Source organism: Pituophis catenifer, unplaced genomic scaffold, assembly GCF_029215685.1.
Source record: "Pituophis catenifer annectens isolate HBS135680 unplaced genomic scaffold, rPitCat1.0.hap2 SCAF_2, whole genome shotgun sequence".
NCBI lineage: Eukaryota > Metazoa > Chordata > Lepidosauria > Squamata > Colubridae > Pituophis > Pituophis catenifer.
The window spans coordinates 45,698,262-45,721,553 of NW_027256882.1; the positions used below are offsets into that span (position 1 = coordinate 45,698,262).

Consider the following 23,292-nt stretch of genomic DNA (forward strand, 5'->3'; position numbering starts at 1 on the left):
ATTTCTGGCGCGAAAAACGTTATCAGACAACGAAAATGAAAAAGAAGATTCAAACTCCTCAGAAGAATCAGAATCAGAAAGTGAAGGTGATTCAACAAACTACCAAATAAAATCAGCAATGAAAACGCTTTTTGCTGCATTTGGGCCAAAACTAAAAATTACTAAAAAGCTAACGAAGAAGCGAGCGAGCAAGCCAGTGCCTCAAGACCTGCCCGCTCCCATCCTGACTACGAGAGCGCCGACGCCCGAACCCAGAGAGCCCTGCCGATACCGCCCCACGCCACAGACCGAAGCAAGCACCAACGCCCTCAGAAGAAAAGGAAGAACAGCCGTCGTCGTCAGGACTCCCAAAATCGAACCAGAGACCGATTCATCTGAGGAGGAGCGGAACGAGCGAGCTGCAGTGAGGAGAACCTTTCACGACGACTCCAAGGAAGAAATGGACAACGCACATGCGCAAGACTACGCAGACGGCCCGGGAAGACATGAACTGGCGAGGAGACCGTGCAGGCTCGTTGCGAGCATCCCCATGCCGTTTTGTAACTTTCTGCATTTACGAGACCACGGACTACCTCAGGTTGTAAGTAATGGACCTAATAATGTCGGAAATTTACCCAGTGACTTCCCAAAGCTAAGGGTAGATGGCATTAATTTGCAAGAATGGTATCAACAGCTCCAGGTTGACTTTATGAAGGAAAACTTACTGTTTTTTATCACTAGTCCCCCAAAAACACCTTGGACTCTAAAAATAGATTGTTTACACCATAGAGCATTTTTCTTATTAATATCTAGTGTGTCTTCTGCAATGTATCACAGCATTAAGCCAAATCTGACTGTTTCAGAAATTATTCAATGCATGTTTAATCTGTTTCACAGTGACAGTGTAGCTACCACCACAAGGATGTCTAAAGATTTCTTTTCATCTAGGATAAAACCAGGGGTTTCCATAAGTGAGCACTTAATATCTTTAAACAAAATAAGAGCTGAGCTGCATTTGAGGGGGGAGGTGATTTCAGACCAAACAATGAAAAGTGTTATTATCAACTCACTTGATCCATCATGGGACAATTATATAACACATTTAGACACAATCAATCTAGGATACTTATCCATAGAAAGTCTATCCAATAAATTAATAGCAGAAGACAATTCAAGAAGGAATCGTTCTAACAATCACATAGAACACAAACCATATAGGAAAGTAGCTTTCCAAGAAAAATATAATGAAACATTTAAATGTCATAACTGTGGATCCAGGGAACACAATAGGAGAGATTGCCCCAAGATTTCAAAAGAAAGACATAGGTCAGAATATAGAAACAAATACAATTATAGACAGTCTTCCATAGATAGACATAGATATAGAAGCCCACCAAATTACAAAGAGAATAGAGGGGGCAGAGATAATTCAAAGGATAGAAAATCTGGTTCACTAAATGGATTAAATAAACAAGACAACACTAACATACAGCAAAATGAGAACAATAATTGGCTTATTGATTCTGGAGCAACTAATCACACCACTAATAACAAAAATATATTGTCTTCATTTATAGAAGATAAATTTGTAATAAAGGTAGCTAACCAAGAAAAGGTTCAAGTATTAGGTAGAGGGAATGTAACCCTGCCTGGTCTAGGAAAAATAGAGGGGGTATTGTTAATACCTGAAATACCTCATAACATACTAAGTGCCATAAAACTAAGTAGAGATTCTGACATTAACATTGTTTTTTCTAAAGGAAAAGCGACTTTGGAGAAGAATAAAATAAATATAGGCACTGTGATGATTAAAGAAGGCCTACCTTATCTGATAACAAAGGAAAAATGGTTGCATAACATTGATTCAAATATGGAAGATTGTATTGAAGTAGATAATGAAAATATTAGCAACAGTGACAATGATGAATGTAAAATATCTCATGATCACATAGATACACACAATGAAAAAAAACCAAAAATAGGTAAACCAATTCATGATGAGTGTGCTCACATCTTACATAGGAAGTTAGGACATGCCAGTTTTCCTGTAGTACAAAAAATGACTGAACACGCAGAAGGTGTTAAAATAAAAAATTGTGAAAACTATTTGGAATGCTCAGTATGTAAATCTACAAAACTAAAAACTAGTCCCAGACCAAGAAAATCTACTAGATCAACCAACAAAATTTTTGATTTAGTACACATGGACTTAGTTGGTCCATTAACTCCATCAATCACTTATAGAAAACGTTACTTCTTGACAATAGTAGACGATTATAGCCGCTATGGATTTGTTTATACATTGAAACACAAAGATGAAACCTTTCAAAAATTTAAAGAATTTTACAAACGCATAGAAACACAACACAATATCAAAATAAAACAAATTATGACAGATAGGGGATGTGAATTCATGTCTAAAGAATTCTCCCAATGGTTAAAAGACAAAGGAATGTTACATTACACATCTAGCCCATTTTCTGCGTTCCAGAACGGGATTGCGGAGAGGAAGAACTCAACATTACAAACCATGATTAGATGCACATTGGAAGATGCTGGCTTAAGCAAACAATTCTGGTCAGAAGCCTTACATTATTCAAATTACACACAGAATAGAACCTGGTCCAGCATTGTAAATAAGACACCATATGAAGTGATGTATAATAGGAAACCAAAATTAGCACACATGCACATATTTGGAGTCACTGCAGACGTACACATACCTAAGCAATTAAGAAGAAAGGGAGAAAACGTATCCAGAAGACTCAGATTTATGGGTTACGAGACAGGCACTAAAGGATACAGATTCATTGATAATAATAACAAATTTATAGTCTCCAGAACAGCTGTGTTCCATGAACAGGCCAACTGGTCTAAAATACATCTTAATGAAATATTTCCAAATAACAACAAAGATACAAAATCTCATGAGGAAGAGACTATAGAAAAGCAAGATATCAACAAATATAAAAACAAAACCAAAACATGGACAAATAGCCAACACAAAATAAAAACAGATACACTAACAAAAAAGGAAGCAAGATACTTGCATGATAACGATAGTAAACCTAAAAAAACTATTAGAAACACCAGAAATCAAATACCAAATAAATACAAGGATTATATAATGCATATGGATGGTGAGCCAACAACACCTAATACATATGAGGAAGTGTTAAAACTCCCTAGTAAAGAAAGAGAAAAATGGGAATTAGCGATGAAAAAAGAGATGGAAAGTTTACAAGGACTAAATGTATTTACACCTGCAGTTGCACCTAAAGATAAAACAATTATTGGTACCAGGTGGATATATAAAATTAAGAACTTAGAGGGAGGCAATACCCTATACAAAGCTAGACTAGTTGCACAAGGTTATGCACAGAAATATCCGGAGGACTATACTGACACGTATTCCCCCACAGTAAGAACAGAGAGTGTCAAAACAGCTCTAGTGGTAGCATCAGCACTCAATCTTGATGTATTCCAATATGACATACAGACTGCGTATCTACACGCAAAACTAGATAAGGAAATATATGTAAGAGCACCTCACAGTCAATACACAAACAAAAATGAGATTTGGTCGTTAAACAAGAGTTTATACGGGTTAAAACAATCTGGTAAACAATGGTATGATTGTTTAGTAAAAGTACTTAAAACCATGGACTTCAATGCTACCACTGCTGATAACTGTTTCTTTGTCAAAAAGGGTGATGATTACATAGAATTTGTATTGATTTATGTGGATGACATTTTATACATAGGAAAACATAAAGAGAGAAGAGAAACTTTTGTAACTAAGCTAAATGAACATTTCTCGTTAAAATCTCTAGGCAAAGTAAACAAATATCTTGGTGTTCAAATTAATAAGACTAAAAGAGGATTCAAACTTACTCAGAGAGATAAGATCACAGAACTTTTAAATAAATGCAATCTAAATAATGCCAAACCTTGTGATACTCCTATGCAAACTGACTTTCTAAGAAATACTGATGAATCTTCTCCCGAATTCAAAGATAACACATTTTATAGATCAATCATAGGTTCACTTCTTTATATATCTAATTGGACAAGACCAGATATCGCTTTACCACTCAATTTATTATCCAGACATGTCAGCAAGCCAACAATGTATCACTGGGAAGCTGTTAAAAGAATTTTAAGATATCTGAAAAGTACACTAGACTTTTGTTTAATGTTAGAACCTAACGATAATAAAGAACCAAAGCTTACATGTTACGCAGATGCGGACTGGGCTGGAGACACCTCATGTAGAAAAAGCACATCTGGCTATATATTCCTCTTAAATGACTGTCCAGTTTACTGGTACACTGGTAAACAAGAACTAGTGGCCACTTCAACGACAGAAGCAGAATATGTTTGTTTATCCAAAGCTGCAAATAACCTTGTATGGTTTAATGATTTAATTTCAGATGTTTGGAAAAAACCTGCTTTGCCTTTTGTTATGCATGAAGACAATAAAGCAGCCATTGAAATATCTAGATCTGACGCCATTGGACAAAGGTCCAGACACATAGATATAAAATTTAAACATGTGAGACAATTATCTCAGGATGGATTTATTAAAGCAGTGCATTGTGATACTTCAGAACAATTAGCTGACATATTGACAAAGCCTTTACCTTCTAAACAGCACAAATATTTAACTTCTAAATTATATGTTTTGTATTGTCCTGAATCTGAATGTAATTGGTGTTGCATAACAAATCGGCATTTAGAGGGGGATTTGTCAGATGTAAATGCCTTATTCTCCAATGTGTAAATAGTATATGAACGGGGTATCAGGGGTTAATTTATTCTTCACTCCTTAATGTATTCATAATTCACCACTCCCACATCTAGCTCCTCCCATTGTATATATAAGGAGCTGTCTGCATCTTTTTCCTTGCTTCTATCTGTGAATATTCAGTGAATATAGAATGCCTGTTGTAAATAAAAGAAAATATATTCAAACCTCTAACTCTCACTAATCTTATTGAGTCTGATCCTGAAAATATTGCAACAGTATCAATATAAGTTAAATTATAAGATACCTATATGGGCAATACCCAGACATGCAATAGAGAATATAAGTGTAGAACAAAAGCAAGAAGTGATTACTTATAAAGAGCTTCTTAAAATGGAAAGGGGTACATTGCAGTTAAAGTCTTTAAATGCATTAAAAGAAGAAAGGATAATTCAAACTTGGTTTCAGTATGGACAGTTGCAAGCTAGATGGAAAGAAGATCAGAGAATTGGTATCATGCAGAACGAGGAAAATTTGGTAAAACAAATTAGAGATCAAGGCCAAATGCATATAAAAAGATTATATAATATATTGATAGAAATAGATTCAGAAACAGAATTAGTTAAGGATTGCATGATAAATGGGCACAAAATATTCAGCAACCAATAATGATGGAAACTTGGGAAAAAATATGGTTAGAAATGTAAAATTTACGCAAGCACAAAATTTAAGAGAAAATTTTTATAAAATGTTTTATAGATGGCATTTGGATCCTAAAAAGTTAGCTTGCATGTATCCGAATTTGCAATCTAAGTGTTGGAGATGTGATTGTGATGATGCCACTTATTATCATATATGGTGGACTTGTAAAAAAGTTAAAGCATTTTGGATTAAAATATGGTGGATTATCCAAAATATCCTTAAAAAGAAGATAAAGTTTACTCCACAGTTGTTTTTGTTGGGTATAATCACAGATTGTATGATTATAGAGACTAAATTGATTTTAAATTTAATAACTGCAGCTAGACTTTTGATGGCGCAATATTGGAAGAAGGAAGATTTGCCTACTATTGAAGAATGGACATTAAAAGTAACGAATTTAGCAGAAATGGCAAAAATTTTAGCTTATTTGAAAGATCACTCAAAAGAAAGATATATATTGGAATGGAGAAGATGGATCGATTATATTCAAAACAAATATCGGACTAAAAAATATCAAATAGCTTATGAATGAATAGAAAAATTAAGAGAATTTATATTTAGTTAAGTAAAAGGGGAGTTAAAGTGTCAAGGGGGGATAGGAATCCATAGATAGTTAAATTAGTTTAGTATATGATTGTCAATTGTTATACCCTGTATTTTGTTCTGGGAAGTTTGGGGGGGGGGGTAGGGGGGTAAGGAAGGGAGGGGGGAGGGGGAAATATTTATTAAAAAAATTTTCTTGTAAAACTTTTTTAATAAAACAAGAGTTCGCCGACGAGTTTGACGGAAAGTTGGGAGAATATAGGGGTATCGCAATATCCTTCAGTTTGGACCCCAAGGTGGCACTAATAAGAATGAAACTGAGGAGGGTGTCATTTGCATTAAAGCCAAAGGTTGATGAACAACTGGATAAATTGATTCAGCAAGGCGTACTTGAACCGGTGGACCATGCCAAGGGGGAGAGCCCTATTATGACGGCAGTGAAACCAGACCGGTCAGTCTGAATTTGTGCGGATTATAAATGTACTTTGAATAGGGCTCTTCAACATAATACTTATCCGTTACCAGTGGTGCAGCATTTATTACATTCGCTGGGGGAGTGAGGGGGAGATATTTGCAAAGTTAGATCTTGCCCAAGCTTATCAGCAGCTCCCCGTGGATGATGCCACTGCCGAAGCACAAACCATCATAATGCATTGGAGGGTGTTCCATTGCTGCCGCTTACAGTTTGGGGTAAGCGTGGCCCCAGGGGTGTTTCAAAGTCTGATGGAATGTTTGTTATACAGCATCCCTAGGGTTGTTCCCTAATTCGGCAACGTACTCATCTCCGCTACCAGTAAAATTGAATTATTTGAATGACTACGACTAGTGTTACAAAGATTTCAAGAGGCTGGGCTAAAGGTAAAGAAAGAAAAGTGTAAAGTAGCAGTAAATCAAGTTGAGTTCCTAGGATACCTGGTTGATGCGTCTGGATTGCACCCCACCAAGGAGAAAGTACAAGCAATACATGTTGCGCCAACACCAAAGAATAAGATGGAACTTCAGGCCTTCTTAGGGCTCCTCAATTTCTATAGTGTGTTTTTGCGACAAAACGCATCTGTTGCCGAACCACTGCATCGACTGTTGGGGAAAAAGGTGCCATGGGTATGGGGGCGCAGAGAAGCAGCTGCATTTGTGGAGGTGAAGAAATTAATTTCCTCAGATAGCATCCTAGTTCAATTTAATGAACGCCTGCCGTTAGTCCTGATGTGTGATGCATCCCCGTTTGGAGTCGGGGGAATCTTAAGTCATCGCCTTCAAGACAATCGTGAGGCCACAATAGCGTTCTTTTCTAGGACACTATCATCAGCCGAGAGGAGTTATAGCCAACTTGATAAAGAGGGGTTGGCTGCGGTTGCTGGGATGAAGAGATTCCATGAATATGTTTATGGAAGGAAATTTGATTTACTGACAGATCATAAGCCACTGTTGGGACTAATTGTGGGGGACCGGGAAACACCACAGGTCCTGTCCCCCAAGAATGACGCGTTGGACAGAGTTTTTAGCAGCATATAGTTATCGACTTATACATCGACTCGACACAGAACTGGGCCAGGCTGATGGCCTAAGTCGATGTCCATTACCTAATCTAGTGGTGGATCCGGCTCTAGCAACATCGGTACTGCTAACTGAGACCATGCTATCCATACTAGTTATGGCCGCGGAAGTGGCAACCCAGTTGAGAAAAGATCGAACAATCATGCAAGTATTAAACTGGAATATGGCCTAAAGAGACAGGGAGTGTAGAGTTTAAGCCATTCCAGGCAAGGCAATGCAAACTTTCAGTGCAGAAGGGTTGCCTACTGTGGGGGAATCAGGTAGTGATACCCTCAAGGCTAAGGAAACCAGTATTAGAGACTCTACATGAAGGCCACCCCGGAATCGTAAGGATGAAGGCGTTGGCTTGTAGTTATCTGTGGTGACCAAATATAGATAAGAGATATTGTGGAGTGGGTGGTGTTGTGTCAAACATGCCAGGACTCAAGACCGGCACCTCCTGCAGTGCCACCACAGGACTGGGAAACACCAAAAGTCCCCTGGTCTAGAATACACCTCAATTTTGTGGGGACAATAAAGGGAATGTCCTTCCTAATTGTTGTTGATGCGTATTCCAAATGGCTGGAGGTGGTATAATGAGGTCAACTATGATGGACACCATTGTTAGGGTATTAAACAAACTGTTTGCAACACATGGGTTGCCGGATGTGTTGGTATTGGACAATGGGCCACAATTTACGGCAACGGCATTCGAGGTATTCCTAGTAAACTGAGGAATACGTCATACCCTTGTCACACCATTTCACTCCGCAGGTAATGGGCAGGCGGAACGAATGGTGCGAATGACAAAAGAGGCGTTGGCTTGAATGGGTCCCAGGGACCATCAGGAGAAACTTGATAAATATCTGTTCAACCAACAAGTCACTCCCTGTGTAGCCACTGGAAGGAGCACAGCCAAATTACTTATGGGTCATCGGTTGAGAACAAATTTAGACAGAATACACCCCAATTATTCGACAGAAACCCTCACAGACTGGGAAAGTATGGTCAGAACCTTTGAGCAAGGTGATCGAGTATATGCCTGGAATTATACCGGTCAACCCATATGGGTGCTGGCACAGATTACAGAAGTTACGGGTCCCCATTCGTATCGGGTGGAGCTTGAGGATGGGCAACTGTGGCGCTGACATATTGACCAGCTTTGGAGCCAAGCGAGGCGGACAGCCGATAGGTAGCTGGAAGAAGCGAACTGGGGTGGGAATCCAGAAGAGCAAGAGGGACAACAACACAATGAAATGGTATCTGAAGGGCTGAGACCAGTGCAGAATGAAACACCTGTTATTGAGGGTCCATTGCCATGGAGTCCGTCTCGCTCTTCTTCATGTCGCTCTTCTCCATCTCCGACTAAGGAATATGCCTGTTGTGACCTAGGCTCACTTAGTCACTACAAGACACAATTAGTCCCAAACAAAACTATTTTATTATAACAGCTGAGAATTACTTCATTCCCAGCTTAGTCCAAATTAATTCCAAAACAAGTCCTTTAGAAAATGTCCTTCGGGCTTATCACAAGCCTTTATCTTCTTTGGCACCCTACCAAAGGCCTTTCTTGGCAAAGCCCCACGAAGTTCAGAAATCTGGAAACAGATTTAGCAATGTTGCTTTCCTACAAAGAGGCCAAAAGCCTTTGCTGCTCCTTTTAAGCCTTATGGGAGGGGCCAATCATCTCCTTACTTTCGAGTTGTCCTTTTTGCTTTAGCTGCTCTTGCCTTCTGGCAGCTCTGCGCATGCGTGCAGTAGGAACAGGCTCCTCCTGTTCCTCTGCCTCTCTGCTGTCCGACTCTGGAAGCTCCGGAGTCCATGCATCACTCCCAGATGGCCTGGCCCCATCTCTGCCTCTGATGCAGAGCCCTCGTCCAGGCCTTCCCAAGACTCCAGGACTGGCCCATGGTCCTCCCCAGCCTCCTCACTGTCCGACTCCTCTGCCAGCTCCGCAGCTGATGTTGGACCACAACAATGCCCAGGGGGAGGCCCCAGAGAGTACTTGTAAGCCATCTGATGTAGCTGAAGAATCATTGAGAATGTGGTTGACATGTGAGGGCCTGACAGAAATACAGGAGACCCGCCAGTTGACGCGAAACCACCGTAGACCAATGTATTTGGATGATTATGTTTGTGGTGTACGAAGTTTCCCTGAGGGAGGGGGAAGGGGTGTTATGTCCATGCAGGCACGAGCAGAGGCTTTTCCTTCTGCTGTGCAAGTGCGGGACGTATTTTAAAATTATTGGTTAAAGGCTGACAGTTTCCTATAAAAAGGGGCTGTCAGCAGGGAACTGCATGTTGGTTTATAATGAAACCTTATCTTAAATAAATGTTGCTGCTGGAAGTCTGGCTCCTCGTCTGTGTTCCCATGCACAACATTTCACTTTCCACACTCCATACATTTATATGACTTCTCTCATATGAATCCTTTGATGGGATGTAAGTTTACTGCTTGTTCTGAAGTCCTTTCCACACTGCATGCATTTATATGGCTTCTCCCCTGTGTGGATCCTTTGATGGGATGTAAGTTTACTGCTTGTTCTGAAGTCCTTTCCACACTCCATGCATTTATATGGCTTCTCCCCTGTGTGAATCCTTCTATGGGCAATAAGATGACCACATTGGGTGAAGTGCTTTCCACACTCCATGCATTTAAATGGCTTCTCCCCTGTGTGGATCCTTTCATGGGACATAAGATTACTGTGTTGGCTGAAGCTCTTTCCACACTCCAAGCATTTATATGGCTTCTCCCCTGTGTGCATCCTTTTATGAGGAGCAAGTTGACTGCTATAAGTAAAAGTCTTTCCACACTCCATGCATTTATATGGCTTTTCTCCTGTGTGGACCCTTTTATGGGAATTTAGATTATTCTGTTGGCTAAACTCCTTTCCACACTCCATACATTTATATGACTTCTCCCCTGTGTGGATCCTTCTATGAGAAGTAAGATGACTGTTGGAACTAAAGTTCTCTCCATACTCCATGCATTTATATGGCTTCTCTCCTGTGTGGATCCTTTGATGGGATGTAAGTTTACTGCCTGTTCTGAAGTCCTTTCCACACTCCATGCATTTATGTGCCTTCTCCCGCATGTGGCTCCTTCTATGATAAGTAAAATGACTGTGTTGCCTAAAGTCCTTTCCACACTCCAAGCATTTATATGGCTTCTCCAATGTGTGGATCCTTCTATGGGCAGTAAGATGATCACGTTGGGTGAAGTGCTTTCCACACTCAATGCATTTAAGTGGCTTCTCTCCTACGTGTATCCTTTTATGAGATGTCACTCTTTCTCTAGAAAGAGTGAAAGCCCCATTGTAATTTTTTCCATTGTCTTTGCATATATACTCTTCTGGTTTGGCTTGGGTTGGATAATATTCATTTATATCTAATATGTCTATGAATAGTTCTACACCTTTCTCTATTTTTCCTTGTTGGTCAAGAAAGCCTTCCAACTGAACATCAGCTGAAGATAAGCTTTCCTTATTCCAATTATTTGATGGGTTTCTCTCCTGTTTTTGTTGTTCCATTTGATTTGCAGGTTTCTCTGTTCTGTTCCTAAGTCTGAACTTTTGGAATGGTTCAATTGACTCTTTATTCTCCTGCCCATTATTACCTTCAAAGGGAAGGAGAAATAAAAATGTTAGCAAGAAGACGTACAAATTTCCCTCTGATATTGTGCCAAATTCCAAAATTTGCATATTTGTATACTTATAATGGCATGGTATATAAATTATAATATCTCTATTCATGAGATGTCAAAGCTTTCAAACATCTAAAATAAATTTTAATTTAGGAACCAGGAGAAACATCCAAAAAGTATTTGTAGATAACCTAAAATTTATTAGTGAGCCAATTCCCGAAGAGCCCTCTGAGAATTAATTTTGAAACTCATTTGACAGGTTTAAATAGTAATAGAAAAAAACAACAGATGACAAATGGCACAGGATGCATCTAAGCAGAAAGCCATTGATCTATTTCCATACTAGGAGCAGTAGAACAGCATGTCTTTTTCTTTTCCTTCTCAAGTGATGACCTCTATTAGGAGATTTTTTAATAAGAAACAGCCAGTGGCATCTAACGACAACATCTCTTCCTGAAGTCTCTGACTGGAAAATAGAAAACCTTACCTAAAGAAGCCACGTTTCTATAATTCTCCAGCAGGACTTCTGAATGCAGAGCTTTTTGGTGAGGATCCAGCTGAGACCACTCCTCTTCAGAGAAATAAACAGCCACCTCCTCAAAGGACACAAGACTCCCCTGAAAATAAACAAAAAAAGGAACAGAATAGGCCTGGGAAGGACTGCGAGATCTGCCCTATTCTTTAGAAATTCCCAACGCAAAGTTATGCACTAAGGTCTATGCTGAGTAGGATTCCAGGATTGAGATGAGAAAATGAACAGAACAAAAAAGCATTTGACTGAAGAAATATTTTAGGCAGCTTTTATCATTTTGATTGATTCTACAGGACTTTTGGTGCCATTCAATAAAGGTAACCCCAGTTTCCTTCTGGAACAATTTCATCTACCATACACTCTCAAAACACTTTTCTCAATCCATTAATCTATCCACCATCAAAAGACCCTCAGCATCTGGAGAGAATCAACTGGCAGGTGGGCCTTGGAAACACCACCTATCAGAGACTCTAATCCTTCCTATGTTTGCAGAAGGAAGTGTGTGTGTGTGTCTTGGAAGATTTGGTAAAGTGCCATCAATATCCAGAGACACAAAACTCTTCATATAGCAAGGAAGCTGTTAATAGTCTGAGCCATTGGCTGAATGGGAGACAAAAAAACATAACTTTTCATAAGGAGAACATTTCTTAGCCTTTGTAGCCAAAGGGGAGTTTCCAAACAATTTTTGTACCGAGCTTTTTCTATATGGCCACTTTCAATCAATTTTAACTTACCTTATCTTTTAATCTGATGAGCTTGATTTTTGAAGAAAAGGGAGAATACAAATCTAATAAATAATTTTCCTTCTCTTACTTGAGTTGGAGGTTCAACCGTTGTTTCATCTTCACCATAAGGAAGAGTCAGCCTCCCACTATTCTTCCCTGTGGGGGAGACAGAATTAACAAAATAGGCGGAGGTGTCCTATAATAGCAAAGACATAGAGAAGATGAGACAGCTGAGATCTCTATGGGGAATGGGAGTCTTGTATTACTTGTGGATGTTTCTTGATTTGTGTCATGCTGAGTAGTCTTCAAGAAAAACAGTTCCCAAGGAGTATCGGATAGATGCCTCCTTCTCTCAGGATCTTTGTTCTCCACAGTGAAGGTCTTGAAATATAAGCCAGAGAAAAGAAGAATGAAAGGACCAGACACACCATGAAATGGATTCTTGTTCTGTTCTTTCAACACCATTTGAAAGCACCCAATGTCCATCAGTTAGGTTGGAAGGTAAGAAAGAAAAGACTGTCTCAAATCTTTCTTCTAGAAATGGATAATGGGACAATGTCCTTCAAGAATTAGTGAAATGAATGCCAGAGAACTGGTAATGAGGAGCATAGAATTCAAACACATTGTTCATTACATTTAAACCCCTTCTAGGCTCCTGAGATGAAATTATCTCACCTGCAATTCAACCTGCTCCTTCTTCTCCTCCACCTGGCTCAGGAGGAAGCCTTCCACCAGGGCCACCGCCTGGGAGCTGGTCTCTGCTCCACACTCCCGCACCCAGCTCTCCATCTGCAGGGGCAAAAGCGCCAGGAACTGCTCCAGAACCACCAGGTCCAACATCTGCGCTTTTGTGTGCTTTTCTGGTCTCAACCATTGACTACAAAAGTAGTGGAGTCGGCTGCAAAGTTCTCGGGGACCTTCATCCTCCCGATATTGGACATTCCTGAACTTCCAGGGCTGAACTTGTGAAACGATGGTTCCTTCTTCCAGCATCTTCTGCCCAGTTCTTGCCCAGAACTCCCCACAGCTCCCAGACTGAGCACCATAAGGGGTTTTTCCAGTTCTCTCATTTGCTAAATGGCTTACCATTCTTCTTCTGTCCTATTACACAATTCCAAATAGGTTGAAGGAATCTCGAGGATCTCCAAATGCTTTTTCATTTATTGGAGCATTAATCTAGCCTCAGGACTGACCAGAACAAACCATTCAGCTCTTTTTGTTGAAGAGAACTTTGTCTCTATGAAAGGCTATACAAATCGCTTCCAGTTTACGTATCTGAGACCAAAAACAAAATAAATGCCAAGAATTAGAAAGTGGTGCATTTAACCATTCAATAATCTTACTCCTGCAAAGAAGTATGTTTCTGAGCTAGCGTAGGATTACGGTGGCACTGAGCAGTTAGTTTTTGTGTGTGATTGTGTGTGTGTGTTGCAAACTATGGGATTGACCCTCATCAAAAATTGGGATGAAATGCACTGAATAAATGCATTTCAGAACACTTTTTTCCCTATTTCTTTCTCCCCCAATCTTGCTTTTTAAAAACCAAGAAATACATATAGACTCTAGAAAAAGAGAAGAGTAACTAAGAGATTAGAAGACTGGAGGCTAAAACATACAAAGAATGGTTGCAGGAACTGGGTATGTCTAGTTTAATGAAAAGAAGGACTAGGGGAGACATGATAGCAGTGTTCCAATATCTCAGGGGCTGCCACAAAGAAGAGGGAGTCAAGCTATTCTCCAAGGTACCTGAGGGTAGGACAAGAAGCAATGGGTGGAAATTAATCAAGAAGAGAAGCAACTTAGAACTAAGAAGAAATTTCCTGACAGAACAATTAATCAGTTGACAATGTGCCTCCAGAGGTTGTGAATGCTCCAACACTGGAAGTTTTTAAGAAGAGATTGGATATCCACTTGTCTGAAATGGTGTAGGGTTTCCTGCCTAAGCAGAGGGTTGGATTAGAAGACCTCCAAGGTCCCTTCCAACTCTGTTATTCTATATCTATATATCTGCAGGCAGGGTTCACACAACATGCCAATCCCCGAACACATTAACAAACCATGAAAGTTCATATAAAATGAAATCCAACGAAGTGAGTCTTGCTTAGGACGTTCCATTCCCCTTTTTTCAGGGTATGCTTTTTAAGAGTCAAATTACATTATTATAGGCAGGCAGGTTCACAAAAATGTGCCTTAAGCCCAAGCAATAACTGCATGTGGTAAGTTCGTGTGAAACGCAAGGGTTGAAGGAATGTAGATTGAGATCATTTCCTGGTTCCAGGAGTGGGCTGCTGGGGGTTCGCAGGGCTTTGAGAGAACCTCTAGCTAAGATTCTGTGCAGTTTGAAGAACCCCCCAAATCTCACTTCTGGCTGGCCTCGCCCACCCTGCCCCTCCCTTCCCAGGAGTCCCCACGCAGCCCATTTTGGATGCAGGTAAGTGCAAGGCGCATGTGGAGGCTCGGGGAGGGTGAAAAACACCCTCCCTGTGGTTCAGGAGGCCAATTAGGACACACCCATCATGACCATGCCCACCCATCAATTGGGCAGAGAACCCCTTGCTAAAATTTTTGAAGCCCACCCCTGCCTGGTTCCCTTACCCTCCTAAGACAAATTGAACTGCAGAGGATCCAAGTCCTATTTTAATGTCATCCAGCACATAGTAAGAATGCAGGCACAATCTTCTGCATCTCCTTCCTTGTAAAACTTTTCTTCTTTCCTGCTTGTGATTTGCCATGCAAGTTCACCCTCTCTCCCTACCAAGCTTTTCCTGGGAAATGGGATGTGATTGCCTCCCCCAGAATACCCTTCTTCCTGGGGATCTGGATTTCTTTCTGGGGACAACACAACTGGAGGCAAAACAGCTTGTCTGGAGGTCTCCTCCCACCGACCCCCATTCTGCCTGTTACGAGCATAGAAAGGGTGGCAGGGGAACATGGGATCTGTCCTCTCCCACTCTCAGGACTCAAAAGATTGAATCTGGATGAGGGCCTATATCTCTTACTTCTTCAGCGTGAAAATCTCCAGCCTCCCTTTGAATGGGAAAACATCCACCAGTCACTCAGGACCACAGCTGGATCTCTTCCCTTCGAGACTTTCCTCCAGTTTTATCTCCTGCAAAACTCAAAGGGTTAAGGAGAGAGCGTGCAGTGTCCTAGAGAGGCAAGATTAAGCATGTCACTTCCTTCTCACCCTCCTCTGGAATCCACCTGTGGCCCTCCAGTGGTTCAATGCTGAAGTGCATGGATGCTGCTTTCTCTTTGCAGAGGGAGCTCCTGGTGGGTTGTATGTACATTGCAGGTACTAATGCAAAGAAGGAAGAAAGGTAAATTTCTGATGGGGACCAGGTGTTTGTCATGTCCACCCTGATCAGGAAGCCTTCTCAATCCAAGTGCTTTTAACTTAATGTTAGACCTATCTGCAACCCTCCATATTTAAGAAAATCTGGAGAAAGTTGTATCCCTGCATGGGGGATGGGGGTGGGGGCAAGGAGCAGACAAGAAATGGAATTCTGCCTTCTTTTCACTCAAGAAACTCAAACTAATCCTATCTTGACTCTGCACACCATAAAAGAGGGCAATGGTGTTCTCCCCAATTTGGGTCCGAGCCGGGTGCCAAGGCCAATGAAGAACACCAGACACAAGTGTTGGAAGGAAAAAGAAGGCTTTCCCTTTAAGGATTGTTGGAAGGCAGAGCTTCCCCTTCTTGAATTCAAAACTCCCGGCTGGGAGATTACTTCGAAATGATTGGAGGTCAGCTGCTTGAGAGCAGAATTAGTTTATTGTTTATAGGAAGGCAGGCAAGAAACAAATACAAGCACAGCATTCCGAGGCTAGCCTGTTTGAACTGTAAGAGTAACCCTTTTTTATATCCTAAAACGTCTTTTGGTTTTCTATGAGACCCTTTAAAGTCTTTTGAAATTCTTTTGATTTGGCGTGTGAATCCTTTGATTTGTGTGTGTGATTGTTTTATGGTGTTTAAATCCTGTTTTTGTTTGTGATTGGGTTCTTCCGTCCTGGATCTGGCAATAAGTAATTGTTTTATAGTCCACTCTCTGTTTTTCCTAGCCCTTTGTAGTTGTTCGTTCCCTATAATTATTCAGTTTGCTATTTCTGTGTTTTAGTGAATATCTCCTTTTCTCATGTGTTTAAATTACTTTGGCTTGATTTTTTTCCTTTTTGGGTGTTTGTTTTTCTTTCCTGTGTCCCATATCCGTTTGGATGTTGCAGGCCCCTGTAATTTTTTCCTTCTTTTGTTGTGGAAAATAAGGTGGCTTCAGCTTCTTAATGGCCCATTGATAAAGGTGGGGGCTGAAACTCTGCCTGAGTTTCTGCTTATTTTCTTTTAGGAGAATTTTCCTGCTCTTTTAATATTGAGTTTCTCATATCTTCCAACACAAAGTGCAGGTTTTGGTTCCTTTTATTGAAGCGCTGCAAGAAAAGGGGTCCTGGCCAAAATGCAGAAATAACAGTTTCCAGATGTTTCCTGCACCCAATCAAAAGCCTTTCTGTACTAGCTTTGTTTTATTTTTCCATTCTTCGTTGGAGAATTTTAATAGTTCTCTACTGGCATGCACTATGATCCTTTTTGTGTGTGCAAGCATTTTTTAAGTGATATGAAGGTATGTTTCAGTCTATTCTCTTGCTGAAATATCCAACCTTTTAATTGGTGGAAATGGCAGTAATCTGTTCGCTTGTAAGTGAGGTAAAAATAGCAAATAAGAAATAATGTGAATAAAATAGGAATCATACAGAGTCAGATATATGGGCTCTGGAGGACCCTCTCTATTCACATTATTATAAGGGAAGACATGCTTAGATACATGAACTCTGAGAGACCTCTCTATTCACATTATTATAAGAGAGGAAAGTGCTTGTTGGAAATTACATTAACAAACAGTTAAACCCCATTAAGTGGTAATATATCTTCTGAGACCTAGATGTCACGAAAGGACTGCCATATGGAAAAACATCTGAGTGACCTCACTGTGAATGACACAAAGACCTATATGTTACAAAGAGTTACTTAATCCAATAAATTTACCCAAGGACAGTAGTAACTCTCCCATTAGCAACTCCGAGCACTTAAGAAAAGTTGTGTGGCTAAGATAATTTTATAAACTAAGATTAATGCTTTAAGTAATTAGATGAACTTATTATCCAATGTATGTAACCATATAGGGAAAATCGGATGTATGATCACATGATTAACCATATATGGAAAATGTATGATCTCATTGAATCCTTCATCTTGGAAACGTATAAAACCGCTGTATCAGAATTCTCTCTTTGTTCAAAGCTTCATGTACAAAAACTGGCTTTGAACCTTGCGCAATAAAAAAACTGTCTCTGGCTGACCTAGGAATGTTGCTTCGTCCTTCAATTCCACAAAATAAGGAATCCATAGAATAGGGATTCCTTACAAGGAGGACCCAGATTGTGGGGGCAATAAGCTGACTTTGTATAAATATACAAAAGTATGAAGGCTATTGCTTAACGCATTGCAAGCCGCCCTGAGTCTCCGGAGAAGGGCGGCATATAAATTAAAGCAAAAAAAAAAAAAAAAAAAAAAAATTGCAGGAAACACGACTTCAGCAACAGAGTGGTCAATGCCTGGAATGCACTACTTGACTCTGTGGTTTCTTCCCCAAACCTCCAAAACTTTAACCTTAGACTGTCTACACCCCATTCCTAAGCGATCCTGTAAAGGGGGCATGCATAAGTGCACCAGCGTGCCTACCGTCCCTATCCTACTGTCCCCATTTATATGCATTCATTTCTTTCGTTCATGTCCATGTCTATATTTACACCTGCTATCTGTACATGTTTGACAAACTAATAAAATAAATAAAATTAAATATGCAAATCCAGAGGCTGAAACATGAGTTGGAGTCTAGAAGTCAAGGTTTCCAAAAGTCAGAGGAGTGAGATAGGGTGGAGGAGGCAGTTGTTCCTTATCAGAGATCTGTTGTCTCTCATCTCCACTGCCTGTCTGCAACCAATCCTCCCCTGTGTTTGTGAAGGCAGGCAGTTCCCCATCCAGTCGACCACTTCCCCCAATGTCAGAGCGGCCTGGGACAAAATCATTTTCCGCCTCTGGACTCTCCAGACATTCCAGGGGTGATGTGCCATCCCCATCGGATGGTCCCAGTTCCAACTCCCCCTCCTAACTGGGATCCAACAGAGCCATGACATCTACATGGAATTACTGGGGGAGATCATCCATTCTCCTAGACTCAGTCAAGCTTTGCCTAATGACATTGTAAAAATAAGAGTTACCTTTGCAAGCAAATAAAGTATTCGGACAGGTGCAGAAGGGTGCACAGGAAGGAACAGTTGCAAAAGTCTAAATTGGTGTTTCTTAAACCTTTTGCTTTTAGAAATTTTTAAAAAGCCCCAAATAACTTTGGTTTGTATATTTATCACCGTTTACCATTTAAAAAATTAAAACTGATGCATTTGTAGATTTGATTCATGTAAGAACAGTAATAAGTTCATTAAGATATTAAATATTTCATGAAAATCCTTTTAAATAAAAATGACTATTTTCTTTGCAATTGTCTTAAATAACCGGAAAATAATTTATATTTTGCAGACTCTTGAGAGTGTCTAATACCATACCACACTTTAAGGAACGCTGATCTAAATGAACACACTGCCAAAATTAGTTTATGCAGCATTTGGTTCCAATGACACAGTAAACCACAAAGTAAGTGTTGCAATATTTTCAGGATCAGACTCAATAAAGATAATAGAAGTTAAAGATTTAAATATATTTCTCTTTAATCATAATAGGCATTCTATATTCGCTGAATATTCAAGATAGAAGCAAGGAAAATGGGGAGGATGGCTCCTTTTATATACAAGGGGTGGAGCCAGGAATGGGAGTGGTAAATTATGAATACATTAAAGTCCAAAGAATAAGTTAACCCCTGATGTTCCATATATATACATTATTTACACATTAGAGAATAAGGCATTTACATCTGACAAATCCCCCTCTAAATGCCGGTTCGTTATACAACACCAGTTACATTCAGATTCAGGACAATATAATACATATAATTTAGAAGTTAAATATTTGTGTTGTTTAGAAGGTAAGGGTTTTGTTAATATGTCAGCTAATTGTTCAGAAGTATCACAATGTATTGCTTTGATGAATCCGTCTTGAGATAGTTGTCTCACGTGCTTAAATTTTATATCAATATGCCTGGACCTTTGTCCAATTGCATCGGATCTAGATATTTCAATGGCCGCTTTATTGTCTTCATGCATAATAAATGGTAAAGTAGGTTTCTTCCAAACATCTGTGATCAAATCATTGAACCATACAAGGTTATTTGCAGCTTTAGACAAGCAAACATATTCCGCTTCTGTGGTAGAAGTGGCTACCAGTTCTTGTTTACCAGTATACCAGTAAACTGGACAATCGTTCAATAGAAAAACATAACCAGAGGTACTCTTTCTGCATGATGTATCACCAGCCCAATCTGCATCAGCATAACAAGTAATTTTTGGTTCTTTGTCATTATTGGGTTCCAATATTAAACAAAAATCTAATGTACTTTTCAGATATCTTAAAATTCTTTTGACAGCTTCCCAATGATACAAGGTTGGTTTGCTAACATATCTTGACAATAAATTGAGAGGTAATGCAATATCTGGCCTAGTCCAATTAGATATATAAAGGAGTGAACCTATAACTGATCTGTAAAATGTGTTGTCTTTAAACTCAGGGGAAGATTCATCATTGTTTCTAAGAAAATCAGTTTGCATAGGTGTGTCACATGTTTTGGCATTATTTAAGTTACATTTGTTTAGGAGTTCAATGATTTTATCTTTCTGAGTAAGTTTGAATCCCCTTTTAGTTTTGTTAATTTGTACACCAAGGTATTTATTCACTCTACCTAGTGATTTCAATGAGAAGTGTTCGTTTAACTTATTTACAAAGATTTCCCTGCTTTCTTTATGCTTTCCAATATATAAAATATCATCCACATAAATTAATACAAATTCAATATGATCATTACTCTTTTTTACAAAGAAACAGTTATCAGCAGTGGTGGCGTTGAAATCCATGGTCTTAAGTACTTTTACCAAACAATCGTACCATCTTTTGCCAGATTGCTTCAATCCGTACAGACTTTTATTTAATAACCAAATTTCGTTCTTATTAGTGTATTGACTGTGTGGTGCTCTTACATATATTTCCTTATCTAATTTTGCATGTAAGTATGCAGTCTGTATGTCATATTGAAACACGTCTAGATTGAGTGCAGATGCTACTACAAGAGCTGTTTTGACACTCTCTGTTCTCACTGTGGGTGAATATGTGTCAGTATAGTCTTCTGGATATTTTTGTGCATAACCTTGTGCAACTAGTCTGGCCTTGTATAAGGTATTACCTCCTTCTAAATTCTTAATTTTATAAATCCACCTGGTACCTATAATTGTTTTATCCTTAGGTGCGATCGCAGGTGTGAATACATTTAATCCTTGTAAACTTTCCATTTCTTTTTCCATAGCTAGTTCCCATTTTTCTCTTTCTTCACGGGGAAGTTTCAATACTTCCTCATATGTATTAGGTGTTATATGTTCTCCATCCATATGCATTATATAATCTTTGTATTTATTCGGTATTTGGTTTCTATTATTTCTAATATTTCTTTCAGGTTTGCTATGATTGTCATGCAAATATCTGGCTTCCTTTTTTGTTAATGTGTCTGTCTTTATTTTATGCTGACTATTTGTCCAAGTTCTGGTTTTGTTCTTACTTTTGTTAATATTTTGATTTTCTGTTGTTCCTTCCTCGCAAGATATATTATCTTTGCTTTTATTAGGAAAAATTTCATTAAGGTGCAACTTAGACCAATTGGCCTGCTCATGAAACACAGCTGTTCTGGATACTATAAATTTGTTATTATTATCAATAAATCTGTACCCTTTGGTTCCAGTTTCGTATCCCATGAATCTTAATCTCCTGGATACGTTTTCTCCCTTTCTCCTCAATTGTTTAGGTATGTGCACGTCTGCAGTAACTCCAAATATGTGCATGTGTGCTAATTTAGGTTTTCTATTGTACATCACCTCATATGGTGTCTTATTCACAATACTGGACCATGTTCTATTTTGAGTGTAATTTGAATAATGTAAGGCTTCTGACCAAAATTGTTTGCCTAAACCAGCATCCTCTAATGTGCATCTAATCATGGTTTGTAGTGTGGAGTTCTTTCTCTCTGCAATCCCATTTTGAAATGCAGAAAATGGATTGGACGTGAAATGTAGCATCCCTCTATCCTTTAACCATTGGGAGAATTCTTTAGACATGAATTCACATCCCCTATCTGTCATAATTTGTTTTATTCTGATATTATGTTGTGTTTCTATGCGTTTGTAGAATTCCTTAAATTTCTGAAAGGTTTCATCCTTGTGCTTTAATGTGTAAACAAAACCATAGCGACTGTAATCATCCACTATTGTTAGGAAGTAACGTTTTCTATAGGTAATTGATGGAGTTAATGGACCAACTAAGTCCATATGTACCAAATCAAAAATATTGTTAGTTGATCTGTTAGATTTTTTTGGTCTGGGACTGGTTTTTAGTTTGGTGGATTTACATACTGAGCATTCTAAATAATTTTCACAATTTTTTATTTTTACACCTTCTGCGTGTTCAGTCATTTTTTGCACTACAGGAAAGCTTGCATGTCCTAACTTCCTATGTAAGATGTGAGCACACTCATCATGAATTGGTTTACCTATTTTTGGTTTCTTCTCATTGTGTGTATTTTTGTTATCATGAGTTATTTTACATTCATCATTGTCACTGTTACTGACATTTTCATCATCTGCTTCAATACAATCTTCCATATTTGAATCAATGTTATGTAACCATCTTTCTTTGTTTATCAGATAGGGTAGACCCCCTTTTATCATCACAGTGCCTACATTTGTTTTGTTCTTTTCTATTGTTGCTTTCCCCTTTGAGAAAACTATATTGATGTCAGATTCTCTGCTTAGTTTTATAGCACTTAGTATGTTGTGAGGTATTTCTGGGATTAATAATACCCCCTCTATTTTCCCTAAACCAGGCAAGGTCACATTTCCTCTGCCTAATACTTGAACCTTTTCTTGATTAGCTACCTTTATCACAAACTTATCTTCTGTAAATGAAGATAATATACTTTTGTTGTTAGTGGTGTGATTTGTTGCACCAGAATCAATAAGCCAATTATTGTTCTCATCTTGTTGTGTTTTGGTGCTGTCTTGTTTATTTAGCCCATTTAGTGACCCAGATTTTCTCTCTTTTGAATTTTCTCTACCCCCTCTACTTTCTCTGTAATTTGGTGGACTTCTATATTTGTGTCTATCTGTGGAAGATTGTCTGTAATTGTATTTGCTCCTATATTCTGGCCTATGTCTCTCCCTTGGGACTTTGGGACAGTCTCTTCTACTGTGTTCCCTGGATCCACAATTGTGGCACCTAAAGGCCTCATTATATTTATCTTGAAAGACTACTTTCCTAAAAGATTTGTGTTCTGTTTGGTTACTGGAACGATTTTTCCTTGAATTGTCTTCTGCTATCAATTTGTTAGATAGACTTTCTATTGATAAATATCCCAAATTAATGGTATCTAAGTGTGACATAAAGCTATCCCATGATGGATCAAGTGAATTGATAATAACACTTTTCATAGTTTGATCTGAAATCACTTCCCCCCTCAATTGCAGCTCAGCTCTTATTTTGTTTAGATTTATCAAATGTTCACTTATAGAAACCCCTGGTTTCACTCTAGAAGAAAAGAAATCCTTAGACATTCTTGTGGTTGTGGCTACGCTATCGCTGTGAAATAGATTAAACATGCATTGAATTATTTCTGATACAGTTAGGTTT

General features: G+C 39.0%; 1 protein-coding gene across 1 annotated transcript in view; it reads right to left on the reverse strand.

Moving 5' to 3' along the window:
* The window catches only part of LOC139312198 (zinc finger protein 678-like), a 28,482-nt gene extending 14,944 nt beyond the window's left edge, over positions 1 to 13,538 (reverse strand). The window contains 5 exon segments of the mRNA XM_070936792.1: positions 9,919 to 11,120; positions 11,635 to 11,764; positions 12,493 to 12,560; positions 12,671 to 12,785; positions 13,080 to 13,538. Of these exon segments, the coding sequence (XP_070792893.1) occupies positions 9,919 to 11,120; positions 11,635 to 11,764; positions 12,493 to 12,560; positions 12,671 to 12,785; positions 13,080 to 13,493 (1,929 nt within the window). The 5' untranslated portion in view covers positions 13,494 to 13,538.
* Between the last annotated feature and the right edge of the window lie 9,754 nt (positions 13,539 to 23,292).